Below are 14,232 nucleotides of genomic sequence, written 5' to 3'. Positions count from 1 at the left end.
TTGTACATCGAAGTGATGTGAGCCAGGTTAGGCCAAAATGATGCCCGTCTTCTTTAACGTCCACCATGAGGAATAACGACAGAGTGAACACATTTCAGTATGCCCATGCTATTATGCACTGGAAAATGCATAACTTAAGACATGGTTACCAGTGTCTCAAAGTGAAATCCTTGACAGGACCATATTCACAAAACGTTCGGAACACAATGCCATATACAAGCCTATTATAAAGGATACATAGTTACGGTAAGTCGTAACATTAGGACTGATTTGAGGTTGACCCTGAACCAACTAAGTATGTTTCTCCTCTGTTGCAGGGTTGGTTTACAGCATGAATTATACAGAAAACAAACTGGCTTCACTTGGTATGACACATCTTTATTAATGATTTAACATGACGGTTATCGAATGTTTCAATTTATCTGTTATGAAAAGGTCTATACAAAACCACACCAACACTAGACAGTGTTCCTGATAAACCCTGCACTGCAGTTTTGTACAAAATGACAACAGTCGGCTCTCTCCTCACAGTAAACTCGTAGCCTCCATCTAGCACTAGGTGTTCAGATAACTCACTAGAACAAAACATCACTTAGCCTCTCACAACTTTACTTTCAAAAGATCTTAACTCCTAGGCCAAGTCAGAAAAGCTATCTTAACATCACTTTTCCTCTCCTCCACACTCATAAATGCAAGGTAGCACTACCACGAAATTGTAAGTTCCTGTGAAGCTGGCCAAGCAATGCCAATGCAAAAGACATATGTACAAAATGTTTTTACTTTATGGAAGTGAGGAGGTTTCTAGTTTACTGAACTCTGAGAGCAACATCATTGATAATAATACACAAATATGATTGCTGGACTTGACACCGTTATTCCAACACCGAAACACGAACTGCCTTGTCACATGCTTCATGGAAATGATCTTGATGGTTGATGTGCTTTGTACAAAACCTTCGGCGGTATTATTCATTACTGTCATGAGTATGTTAAATTGTTAAAAATTGAATTCTTGCCTTTACCTAAATTACATATTGGTCTCAAAGTTAACGTTTACATAAATACACAACTGAAATGCAAGAGGAGTAACTCTTCCATTTGATCTTAATTTCACTACCTAATACTGTTACAAACAAACTGAGAAATGATGTATTGGTCTATTCACTGGAGAAATAACATTTTAAGATAACCGAAAACTCATAACAATAAAAAAAGGACTTAATTTGTAAGAACATCAAATGTGTTCATTTCTTAACATCAGGATCAGACACTGAATACACATTTACTTAAAACATGCAGAGGTTTCGCTGTGAAACTCGTCTCTTCATATCTATCCTAAACACTTTCCAAAATATAAAACATCTGGTACACAAGACAAACAAGATCATAAAATAATTGTCAAGCAGTAGGTTTAGACCTCCATCAAGAATGAATCAGTTAAATCCATCCAAACCAGGCAAAAACAAAAGATTATTCCAAGACACCCATGGCTAACCCTCAGCTGCTATCTTCACGACCACATAGAAATGCCATTCAGAAACCACGGTACAACAGACTGTACTTAAATACAATGAAGAAGTTTTCCTGAGATGAGTGTCACCAATGGATTATTTACCTAATTAATTGAAACTGTTTACGTCGTAGCTAATACTTGAACTGCTCACACACAAAGTCACACAGAACATATAACCCATTAACTCCTTCACGTTTATCTCTCACCTTGCTTAAGTCAGAAAGATAAATTGGTAATGGAGTTAAGCTGGGCTCGCCTCTGTTAACCATAAACCAACACAGCCAAATATACAAAAACAAAACCTCTCGACATGCTTAACATCTACTCTAGCATTGGTGTAGTTAAGTGTTGTCCACGTGTTGTCAGTTAGCCATGGGTGCAGGTTAGTATCCGCCGCCTCAACCCAGGGTAGTCTGCCAGTGAATGATGGGAAATGACGATGACAGCCGATGATCTGATGATCTTAACCTTCCTCCTCCTCTCCCCCTTCTTCTCCATCCTCTGCCTCCTCCTCCCCCAATTCCTGGAACATAACAGGATAAAGCTCTCTTGAAGACTAACTGAACAGTGACCAAGTAATAGGATTCCCATGTCCATGCTATCTGGGTCTTAACAGCTTTCTTACACAGACCTCAACTCTTCCTGTCAGATATTCTTAACAAACTTAGCCTAAATGTTTCTCATAAAATCAAGCTAAGTTTACAAAACCTGAGTAACTGTTTCTGCCATACAGCTTCAGATTGGTGGCTGCCAGTCATTTACAGTCCACTAGGGCCACATGTTGTATATAGTCTTATATGGTGTTTTACGATGAAGGACAGTAAGTGATCCTGTTTTATACATACTATGGCCCTAAAACCAAATATCATTATGCTTAGAACAGCAATCTCGCCATCAGGTTGCACAGCCATGTGAATGGAGGTATGTGCAGACCTTGGTTTTAACTGAGGGGCTACTCAGTAACTCAGGGATGTCAACAGGAATTCGATTTTCAGCTGAAAACTTATTACATCATCAAATGGGGTTTCAGACGAAATGCAAAACTGATCTGTTTCAAATAAACTCAGCAGAAATCTGTGAATCCGCAGAAAATTACCATCCCTGAAAATCTCATATTCCAGTTCTCTGCAAAAATAAACTCTAAAATTGCATCTTCTGAAAAATGCAGAACACAATTCTGATAATACTGAGCAGGCCTGAAGTCTTACTGTCCAAGAGTTTCCTATACTTAACATTTGATAGGAATAATCATGTCATTCTATTCAAACTTAGATCTGACACACTACCAGATTCAGTTTTGAGGGTCATGGAAAGATAAACACTAAAGAAAAGCCATAGTTGGGACTCGTTTTAAAGGACACTAATTCTAACTTAATGTCATATAAAAAATATTTGAACTGTAATAGACAAGTGTAGAGTGCATTAACAAACTTTTTCATAAAATTCTACACTGACAGTGAAGGAAGAAAAGAATCACTAGATAAGCAAGGATGTACACTGTGAATAAAAAGTAAAGTGCCACCCATTTTGAAAAAATATAGGTTGGCACATAAAAAATCTTTCAGAAAAAACAAGTCATCATAATTTGATTTAGTACTTTTATGTTAAAAACTAAGCTATAATGGAAATTATCTCTTACTTTCAACAGGATGCATGTGCATTTTGTTTTCCTCAAAAACGTTACCTTCTTTTGAAAAGTGAAAATCAGCAATGACTGTTGTGTGGTCACATGATTGTCACTATTAACAAGTGAAATCTAAATTTAATAGTCTTGTATAAGCACAACAGGAATAGTTATTCTGATTTAATAGGCAGTGTCATCATATCTGTAACAATATTTCCTTTAATTGTAAATACAAATGATTATGATATCCCTAAAACCGTTACCAGATGAACCTTCTCTAAATATGCAGGGATGAGAATGGAAATTTTCATTTACAGCTGAAAACTAGTCGGGGGTCTGGGGATTTTGGCATTTTACACACTAAATATGGCTTCTAAAATCAATATTAACACTGTATATATATTTAGACGTTTCAGAAAAATGACCCTGGGGATGTAAAAAAACGCGGATTTCCGCGGATCCGCGGAAATTTCTCATCCCTGAATATGGATTGTCTTCTCAATTAGTTCAGCCTCACATTTCCACAGCTTTACATCTTAATTTTGAAACAGGCTGGCACTTAACTTTCTATTCTTGGTATATTTATCAACATTACTTCAGTTGTGTCTACACCATTAAACACCAAGGCACATGAGTGCCAACACAAAGGCAAGGCCACTGTAAATTAGTATAATCAACACAGCCAAGATAGGTTGTGCAAACTGGCTCAGAACAAATTGACCAATTAATTTTTAGCTTCACAGATAAAGATATACACACATCAAATGCTAAAAATTATGAGTTGAAAATAAATGTGGGTCAATGTAGAAATGACATACCTCATCTTCCCCCTCAAAGTCCTCTTCTACATCTCCTTCTTCATCATCCAGACCTTCCTCATCCAAATCATCTGTAAGAACCAACAGCATTGATGAAGACACACTCAACATAATTGGAGTCTCAAACCTGTCTATTGTCAGCCATCTACATGTGCCCATCATGACTTAAATTCGCAGAAGACTTAATGGGCTGTTCAAGTTGTATACTTCCCAAGGAGATGAGAATGCTGTCTATGAGAGTGACGATACTGATCAGGCATACATATTGTAATTATTTCTGTGTGACTGTTTAGTGGTTCAGTGTTGGTACACCAACTTCCATGTGTTGACTAGAGGTTAGAATGTTATGCCAGCAACCAAAGATACAACCAAGGCATTAAGGGGGTTAGTTTGTCTGATACAGTGACTTGGTGAACATCATGTCCTTATGCCACAATACCGTACGATTGTTCACCATAGCAATGGACATTCTGGTTTGTTTCTGTTGTTAAACACCACACTCAGTAATATTCCAGCTACATGACAAGGCAGCAGTCTGCAAATAAACTAGACTGAACCAGGCAATCCAGGGACCGATCCATACTTAGCGTTCACAGACTGGCTTCATATTGCTGAAACATTTCTCAGTTCAACATTAAACAACAAACCAAACTTACTAAGATATTATTATAAACAGGAATGATGCATCGTTGCAGTTTTCTTAATGCTGACTGGTGTTACAGCAAAATTATAGGTCTAGAACAAACGTCATCCATTACAACTGCTTTTCAGAGAGACTGGGTGAGTTTAGTTTTATACCACACTCTGCAATACTCCAGCTATTTGGCAGCAGTCCATAAATAATACTTCTCCATCAGACAATCAATCCAATGCTCAACATCATGAACATTGACCTGCCCAGTTGTGATACAAATGGGAGCAAACCCCACCACCCAATCCCGTTTGTCACCTCTTATGACAAGCATGGGTTAGTGAATTCTAACCCGGATATTCACGGGTTCCTATTCAGAACCCTTTGTGGTAAACTATTTGACCTTTTGTTCCTGCTGGCACATTCTTCGATAGGTCTGGAACGTTCTGACTCCTTATTACTGACAACAAAACATAATGAAGCAAGCACTTACCCCCATCACCTCCACCCTCCTCATCAATTTCTGAAGCCTGCAAAAGAGAAATTGACATTTGCCTTGTAGTGAGTGAGTGAGTTCAGTTTTACGCCGCACTCAGCAATATCCCAGCGGTCTGTAAATAATTGAGTCTGGACCAGACAATCCAGTGATCAACAACATGAGCATCGATCTGCGTGATTGGGAACCAATGACGTGCCAACCAAGTCAGCGAGTCTGACCACCCGATCCCGTTAGTCGCCTCTTAAGACAAGCTAAGTCGCCTTTTATGGCAAGCATGGGTTGCTGTAGGCCTATTCTACCCCGGGACCTTCACAGGTCCATTTGCCTTGTAAATATTTGTCTTCTGAACGAGTATCCTGTAATGTGATTATATCTAAATGTTTACATCTGGATTCATATTTGTGTGTATTTGATTGACAAATCTGAAGGAACTACTGAGAAACCATGACTGAGTTAAGACTTTAGGTTAATATATATCAGGAATTGTTTTGTCACATCTTGGCAAAATATTCATTCACGTAAAGAGGCAACAGATCAGAAACATTATACTACAACAATACCAAAGTCAACCAAATAAGTGTGTTTAGTTTTACACTGCACTAAGTCATAGTCCAGCCAAAAATAAACTGTAAATTATTAAGTCTGAACCAGACAATCCACTGATCAACAGCATTATCACCGATCTATGCACTTGGGAACTGATGACATGTCAACCCAACCAGTGAGACACTGCCTGATCTCATTAGTCGCCTCTGACGACAAGCGTGGTTTACTGAAGATAAATCTAACCCGGACCTGCATAGAGTAAGTCAGCTAGGCACAACCAGAACTAAGACCATACTAGGCTGGAGGTAGCAAACTGCCCAAACACTTACCAAGTAGTACTGTAAAGGATTGGGCCAGATATCATCTTTTATGACCTCTCCTAACTCATCAGCCCCAGCATCCCCGTGATCTGAGAACCAACAGAAGAAGGATTCCTGCTCCTCATGGTTACGCTTTCGTCCCTTACTGGGTTGGCTGGATTTCTTTGTCAAGTCCTGACAAAACAAATACTGACTTAAAACAGGTTGATTTAGACAGCACAAAAACTGTTTGGATGCTGCTTAATGTTTGTTTATCACAATTTTAAACTCACATTTCTGACCTTGTTAGTATTTATCTTTTCGTGTACAATATATAAGCGATGTATTTCTTAGAAACATTGGAAACCTGTGGAAACTTTACAGTAAACAAATTGCAAATTTATCATGCAAGTTCTAGATCCTTCAGTAGGCAGGTTCAAAGGTATCCAGTAAACAACTTTATGTTAATTTGCCAATCAATCTTTCAAATCTTTACTAATGCCTATTATCCTACTACATATCGATGATCTGTAGTAAGTTATCTTTATAAGAAACTAGACCATGGAAACTTCAAGGAAACTTCAGTACATACTTTTCCACTTTTCCATTTGATCGGTGTCGACTTGGAGGAGGGTTCACCAGTATCATTCAAATGGAACTCTTTAGTTATCATTTCATTGTCAAAATATGGGTTGCTATCAAAATACTGAAACAAATGAGTTAATGAAATGAACATTTTCACACATATCATGCATATCATTATCATTCTCCAACCATAGTAGACCCCTGAAGAAAAACAAACTTACAAATACAGTTGTGATGAACAAGCTTATTTTAAAGGCACTATTTCACAACACACTTCTAGAAATAAAGACTGCATTTTCTCAATACCTCTCAATGAAGTTACATATATATTTAGATTACAACACCGAAATAAAAAGTTTGCAGCAATCAATTCAGCATTGCATTAAATCGACTCTTGCACCATCTACCGAATAACATTATTTCAATTGACCCTGCGAACGGGTTATGTTCCTTTGAGCACCCTTTATGAATAAACAAGTTTTGCAAACACTGACAACACCTTGTGCAACAGTTTCCAACATAAGGAGCAACTGTTTACATTCCACATATGGCATGTGTTCTCTATTTGGAAGGTGTTCTAACCACAGTTTCAATTATCGATTTCACAAGAGTCATAAGGGATAAGTCTTTTATTGCATCTATTGGAAGATCAAGTGAGTGCATATTCCCTAAAATGTATATCATAGGCCAAATTATTGGCTGATAATGTGACTTTAAATAAATTCAATATGATGTATACCATAAACGCTTTACTTTAGGCAGTGATGTGACATCAAATCTCATTTCTGAACTTTGCACCAAATTGTTCAATCAAAAATACACAACATATCTTGTCTGGAATCTTTGCTGTTTTTCCCTTTGGGGTTGCTTTTTTAAGTTTTCAGAAAGTATTTCAGTCATACTAAGCTTACAAAATCACCTACAAAGTTTATTCTGTATCCTGACTTGATGTCTTCGAACTCCTGCACCTCCACTTTGGTCAGGTACTGTAAGGCCTCTTCATCCTCTTCATTAAGCAGTGCTGATACTTGAGGGTGATTTACAAACTGGCTATAGTTAAGGTCTACTGTCTAAGTTGCCTCAGAATGGCTGCATTCTGAACAGCAGCTGTGGCTTTTTGTCAAGTTTAAGACAAAATATGAACATTTACTTTGAAGAGATTTCATTTTTCACAAACCTGCATTTCTTTTGCTGTTCAGTCGATATAGCTTAAATAAGAAGTGACATGTTTCTTAGGCATGTGCGTGTCACTTTTATTTGTGCACATAACATTATTTTTTTACTGCCATTCAAACAAACAATTTTGACTTGGCCACATCCTGATCATCAATTTGTCCACTATAAGAATGAGTGTATGTAAGAAAGAGTGTGACTGAATCTACAACTCATTAAAGGTCACATGCAACGTAAAACAACTTTGCAGATTCTGGGGGGAGGGGGGGAAGGAGGAGGAGGAGGGGGAGGGAAAGGAGAAAGAGAGGAAAGAAGGAAGTGGTTTCAGCACCTGTGCTGTGCTGCACTGCGCCCATAACACATGCGCATTGAATGAACTGTATGCATGCCGGGAGTATGATATGAGGCCGTGAGCAGTAGTCTAATCTTGGTTGCATACACAAACATGTAAATAAACTACTTGTTACATAAAAAACTTGTTGATTGTGGTAAGCAGCCTCTATCACAGAAAGTTCAATGTCTGGTTTATTGACACCCATATGTCTGTCTATCTGTCTGCTAAAAACAATAGGCGATACAGCTTCAGTTATTGACCACATGCAATTTGATCTTAACATCTATCAGGCTATACGCCATAAACAAAACAAATTGATTTATGACTCGTGCACCACAGTCCTGTCTCTGCCACATTATGTAATTAGGCAGGTGTGATACTTGTACACATGACATGTTTTTTTCTGTCTGTTGGCTGCAAACAAACTACATCCAGCTTTCTCGGATCACTGGATCTGGCGTAAACTGGTGCAAACTCTCGTCAGTTTCAAGTCCTGCTTTGTAGTTGGACCATTGACAGTTTCCAGTAACGCAGTAGTTCACCATCTCTAAGATGTTTTTTCATTGGATCGAATGCAAATTTAGAGAACATGTATTTACAAAACCCAACATCTCTCTATACATCCTTTGTGAATAACAACTTCTTCTAGTGTATATGATTTTGTTTGACAATGGTATACAAATCCATACTGAAATCACGCATCAAGTACAATAGAGTTCTTATCCAAAAAGAATCTTACTTTCTTGTGATTTGCCATACTTCTTACTTCTAAAATGCCCATCAAAAAGATTATCTTTCTGTACACACAATGAGCCCTCAGCATATCTGCAAATGAACCAGCCAATCGGAAGCCGTTGCTACACTTGAGTGCACACCCACCTGCTATGACTGGGTTTGGTCTCCCAAGGGCTTCGTTTCAATGGAAGTAAGCCCAAATACAAAACAAAATATTGCACATTTGATTCGCTATTGTACACTTATAACTTTGTTTGTTTTTTAATAAGCAGCAATGTATATCATATGTCATGAATAAGCAATAATTGTGTTTTAATTATGTTTGACTTTTTGGTTGCCTGTGACCTTTAATATACGCTAAACTTCAAAAGTCATATTTCTGGAAGAAAAAAAACGTACTGTTCCTCCCTCAGCACTTTTTTTTCCTATCAAAATTTTTTTTACAAAAAGACCTACCACCCTCATCATTTTTAAACAATATGTGCCTGAGAAACATTTAACTTTTTTATGCAGCCTAAAGGCACTTAAAACTCATAGAGAATGAACATTCAGAACTTACAAGACCAAGATTTATCAATTTAAAATGACACCATTAGGCGTAGAGTATCAGGTATGGCCCACGACAATATTGACAACTCTGGATTAAAACACACTAACATCTGACCTCAAGCCAAATAACATAACACTAAGTTCATTATACTGTCTTTTATGATTATTTAAAATTTCTGTTGCAATTCCAATGCTCAGTTCTGGGGAAAAATCCTCTTCTCCAAAAAATAGCAGTCCTGAAACATTATGCCTAACGCACACATTATAGCAACAGACAGTGACACAAAGGTTACCGACACTGAATGTCAATGCTGTTACTGCTTCAATAAACTGATATGTTCAAAAAAAAAAATTCATGGGAATGGCCAATATCCACTTGCTGCTATTTGGATAAATGTTGTGTTACACCTGCATACAACTGACACACATATACACCGTCCAATGTTACTGCAGTCTACTAGATACTTGTGTAAGTAAAACTCATGATTAAAAGGATACAGCAGTTACCCAGAAATTTGGGATTTTGGCAATCAAATCTGACCGCTTTTGAAAGTAAGGTTGTCTCAATTTGTTGTACTTTTGTTCCACTGTGAGAATTTCCTCACTTGCTTGCTCATTTAGCCGGTCAATTTCATTCTGGACCTCATCTATTTGTTCTATTGCCTCTTGTTGCTCTTTATCTGAAACAGCAATATATCTAATATATAGATATTTAAAGGCATCAAATATTACATGTACCATTGTCAATAATAAACTGTTAACACTCAACACAGTAGAAGAATGTGTATCAACGTGTCTCAAGAAGTTGTTATCCATAAAGTTTGTTCAAAATCATATCATTAATCAAATTCATTTAGAACACCACCAGAAAACCAAAGACAGTAATGAACATATAAGTTGTTGGCAAGGCACACATTATTCATTAATCATTACAGACTGGAAATATTTCTTGGATATGAAAGAAGCAAACATTTCTTGAGTATGTAAATATAGAATCAAAAGTTTAAGCACAAGGATAACTTTATTTGGCTAGAAAGCAGTTTACCTGGGGAATACTGACTACTGAGCACTTGCTAATGAGCGTGCTGCTGTATCCGGAAAGAGTTCCGCCTGTAACCCCCACCCCAATCAAAAGCCAAAATGACAAACTGACATGCATACCTCACTTTAAATATACATTCCGAAAACTAAAACAGATATGAAAAACAATCAATGAACTTATTTCAGTGTTGGAATATTACACCGAGGAAGGTGGAAATATTCTATGTAAAAAGATGGGGGTTACGGGTGGAACTCTTACCCTGTATCCTTAGCCCTTGGGCACCCCCTTTCTAGATAGTTAGCCCTTGGGCACCCCCCCTCCACACCTTCTAGATCCTTAGCCCTTGGGCATCCCCCTTCTAGATCCTTAGGGTTAGTGAGTAAAAGTTAGGGTTGGCTTACCTTTGGTGCGAGTATATCCATCCCCCAAAAATCGGAAAAATTGTGCTCAGTAAAGTGCACTACTCCCCATTATTTTTCACCTGCATAGTTTATAATCAAAGTCGTGTAAGATCTTAAAGAGTGGTGTTCAACTCAAATCAAATTTCTTTGAGAAATATGACTTTTGTACATACTTGGATAAGCAGCAAAACTATATTATTTTGAAGTAACACTTTGTTGTGAAGAACAGTCTTATCTAACAGAAATTATTTCCTCCTAAAAATTGATAAAATACTTCTTACAATTTCTTAATAGTTACACATATCGGCCACATATCAAATGGGATTAGAACTTATTTACAAAATTTAATATTGCAACGAGGAACGACAAACAGCCATTCTGAATGGTTTGGTCTATAAAGGGAGATAAGCAAGGATGGACGGACCAAACAATGTTTCCTTCGTTTTGTCTCTTTATATTTAGTGACTTAATGTATTCCCATGTAAACAATATTCCAGAAATGAGGCTATTCAAAACATTTATACTCTACTCAGCGAGTTACAGAGAGGCGTTTGTTTACATGTTGCTGAACTGCTATGACGTAATGGATCGGTGTGTTGAGGCACACAACAACATCGCATGACGCTAACTGTTCAATTCCACCTCTGATGAAGGATCAAGTCGTAATTCATAATGACGCATAAATCCTCCGATAATAACTGCTGTCGATATTAACGGCCAACAGTCCGATATCAAATCGAGATCGCTTATTTCACCGCTTCGATTCAGGAAATTCGAACGACTAAACAAAAGACCGGGAACATGTGGCTTTCGTGATTGAGGCAGAGTTCGGTTTGGTGGGGCTCTTGTGCAGCACCGTTTCATTGAATCTGCGAAATTATTAGCGCATATGAATACACACATTTAAAGTCTAACTGTGAATACGAACCTGCTTGCTCATCTGCCGTGTCGTGGTTATTTTTCCCTTCTGGTTTTGTGACTTTAGCTGGAGTCGCCATGTTAATTTAGAAAGCGGGGAAAGAGGTCTACACTGCGCAAGCGTGACAGGAAACAGTATTATTTTTGACTCTATATTCGTAACAACTAGTTTACAATCGACGAATAATACTAGGCAATTTCCTGCTTTATGGAAATATATACATACTTTAAGAACATGATCACGGCCATGGTCGATTCATCCAGAATGTGAAGAGTTTGGATTGTGTAAAAACATGATAATGAATGGCGTATAGCTTTACATGCTATAAAACTGCCTCATTAAACGTAGATTAAGTGCATTAATGCCAAATTTAGTCACGAGGCAATTAAGTTATATTTTGAAAATACACATAACACTGGTTTAAACAGTTTACAAGCTTATCGGTTTTTCAACTTATCAGTAAACTTATTCGTGGGTTGATTGTCATCCATTTAAAAAATGTTATGATAATACTCCGTTAGGAAAATGTTATCTCAGTTTCTCGTAGTCAGTGCGCGCGTAGGAACCCAAAATGAATATCTCCTCAGGTATTTTGTCACTGTAGGACTCTTTGTTGTTCCCATTTTTCGTCAATATCATGTATCCTTAGATCATGAAAGAAATGGAATGGTTTAACATAAAAAGTACGGTGTAACTTTGTTTCGTGTAAGAACTCGATGGGTGCAATTTGGCTCTCTCGGATGAACCGCGCTGGGTTGTTACCAAATTGAATTTTATCACAGGAAACGGAACGAATATTTTCTGAGAACGTCTCATCGTGATTTTTGTCTTTGTCTCCCACTTTGTGAAATAATGTATTTTTTCTGTACTCGATATCCAATTTTTACCATTTGTTTCAACGGACACTTGTAAACATTTTGGCGAAACCGAAAAATACCTCTAGAATTATGAATATTTGTACATAAGTGCCTATGTATGCACTCCTACTTATGCACTCCACACTGTAGGGTGTGCATAAAGAAACCGATTGCTTCATTCACAAAGGCGTTCGCAAAATATGTAACAAGAACATGTCATGGGTGTGGGTGGGGTTGAAGTACCGTAAAATTATTGTCCTCCTGAGAGGGTACGTAAGTCCCAAAACATTTCAAGTCAAATTTAATCCTCCATTTTTTAGCCGTGGTACTTCTGTCATTTTAATTTGTGGCTAATCTTGCATACAATCGCCAACAGCTGAGGGGATAGTGTAAATCCAGCTAGGGACCATGCAGGTAGCAGAAGTACTGTAAGTCCCCATGGTGATCTACCTTCAGTTGTTGGTGATCTATAGCTATATTGTATTGTCTGAATAGTGACATTTGTTTTAACGTTTCAGGCTAGTTTTAATTCTTATTGTGATACTCTAGTTGTTTCACTGTCCTTCATCGACAGTTTTTTTTACCATATACATAAATTCCTTTTTTCAAGAATGATCTCGTCACGATATGGCTGCAATACTGCCGATGTGACGTTAAATATTAACTCACTCACGGAGAAACCCGTGTCTACATTCAAAATTCGGACTTGGGAATTATTTTGTGGGCTAATAACTTTCAGGAATACTTAGCTTAATTGGCGAGCATAATTTGGAAACTAACTATTCCTTGTGTGTCATCGAATTGGGCGTTCTCCCGTTATTTCGTCCTCGTACGATGGTTTGTAGTCTGTCTCACCGTCCCTGAACCACATTGTTTTGCCTACTGACAAGCCTTCACTGCAATGCTATGGCCTTACTGGGGTTGCTTTTCATTTAAAATGAGTGCATCTATCACTAAACAAACATATATGTATTGAGAGACTAAGCATTAATTTAGACGGGTTGTAGTTGAAAGTTTTCGTCAGTGTCAAATGGAATGGTTAACATAAAAAATACCGTATAACTTTGTCCCATGGAAGAAGTCGAAGGGTGCAATGTGGCTGATACCAAATTGTTGGGGTTTTTTGGTCTCTCCTATGACAAAATCTGCATTTTTTTTCTAAACACAGATCACATTTTAACCATTTATTTCAAAAGACAAATGTTAACACTTGAAGCAACAACAGACGCCATGAAATTTTTGTTATTTATAATTTGAGGCATTTCAAAAAGTATTTGCACACTTGTCGGTTACACGTTTTGTGGTTTTGAATGTAGTTTTCTTCGGGGTGGACAAATACTCTAAAATTATACTGTGTCATCGTATGGTTACTACAATTCCTCCAGTGACAGACTAAGGATTCCCTATATGGGTAAAACGTGCGACGCCCATCTCTGGTGTTCCCCGCCGTGATATTGCTTGTATATTGCTAAAAGCGAGTATACTCACTCACTACGTACTGTGTCGGAAAACAGCAATCAGGTTTTGTGTATGGCTGATAATGTTCGTTAATGTAACTTTACAAGGAACGTACTCTTATAAGCTTTTGTGTTTGGCGTTTGAGAGAGTGAGTGAGTTTAGTTTTACGCCGATTGTAGAATATTCCAGCAATATCACATCAGGGAACACCCGAAATAGGCATAAGATGTACCCGTGTGGGGCTCAAAG

The 14,232-nt window shown here is 37.6% G+C and overlaps 1 protein-coding gene across 1 annotated transcript; it reads right to left on the bottom strand.

Annotated features, from left to right (window-relative positions):
• Positions 1-362: 362 nt before the first annotated feature.
• LOC137273486 (protein SET-like) lies at positions 363-11,821 on the bottom strand. Its single transcript, XM_067806193.1, has 8 exons — positions 11,678-11,821; positions 9,805-9,986; positions 7,439-7,561; positions 6,523-6,636; positions 5,961-6,125; positions 5,080-5,116; positions 3,956-4,026; positions 363-2,036 (listed from the first exon to the last, which is right to left on the bottom strand). The coding sequence occupies exons 1-8, from the start codon at positions 11,745-11,747 to the stop codon at positions 1,977-1,979; spliced, it is 822 nt and encodes a 273-aa protein (XP_067662294.1). The 5' UTR covers positions 11,748-11,821; the 3' UTR covers positions 363-1,976.
• Between the last annotated feature and the right edge of the window lie 2,411 nt (positions 11,822-14,232).

This window comes from Haliotis asinina, chromosome 2 (genome assembly GCF_037392515.1).
Source record: "Haliotis asinina isolate JCU_RB_2024 chromosome 2, JCU_Hal_asi_v2, whole genome shotgun sequence".
NCBI classification, from domain to species: Eukaryota; Metazoa; Mollusca; class Gastropoda; order Lepetellida; family Haliotidae; genus Haliotis; species Haliotis asinina.
The sequence above is the reverse complement of the archived record's forward strand: the minus strand, read 5'-3'. Positions and strand labels throughout refer to the sequence as shown.

Bases quoted from the DNA above. Each gene is read 5' to 3' on its own strand.
- LOC137273486 (XM_067806193.1), bottom strand. From the start codon at position 11,747: ATGGCGACTCCAGCTAAAGTCACAAAACCAGAAGGGAAAAATAACCAC. The intron at 6,126-6,522 runs GTATGTACTGAA...TTGTTTTGTCAG, and splicing joins TCAAATGGAAAAGTGGAAAA to GACTTGACAAAGAAATCCAG. The intron at 4,027-5,079 runs GTAAGTGCTTGC...TGGTTCTTACAG, and splicing joins GGAGGGTGGAGGTGATGGGG to ATGATTTGGATGAGGAAGGT.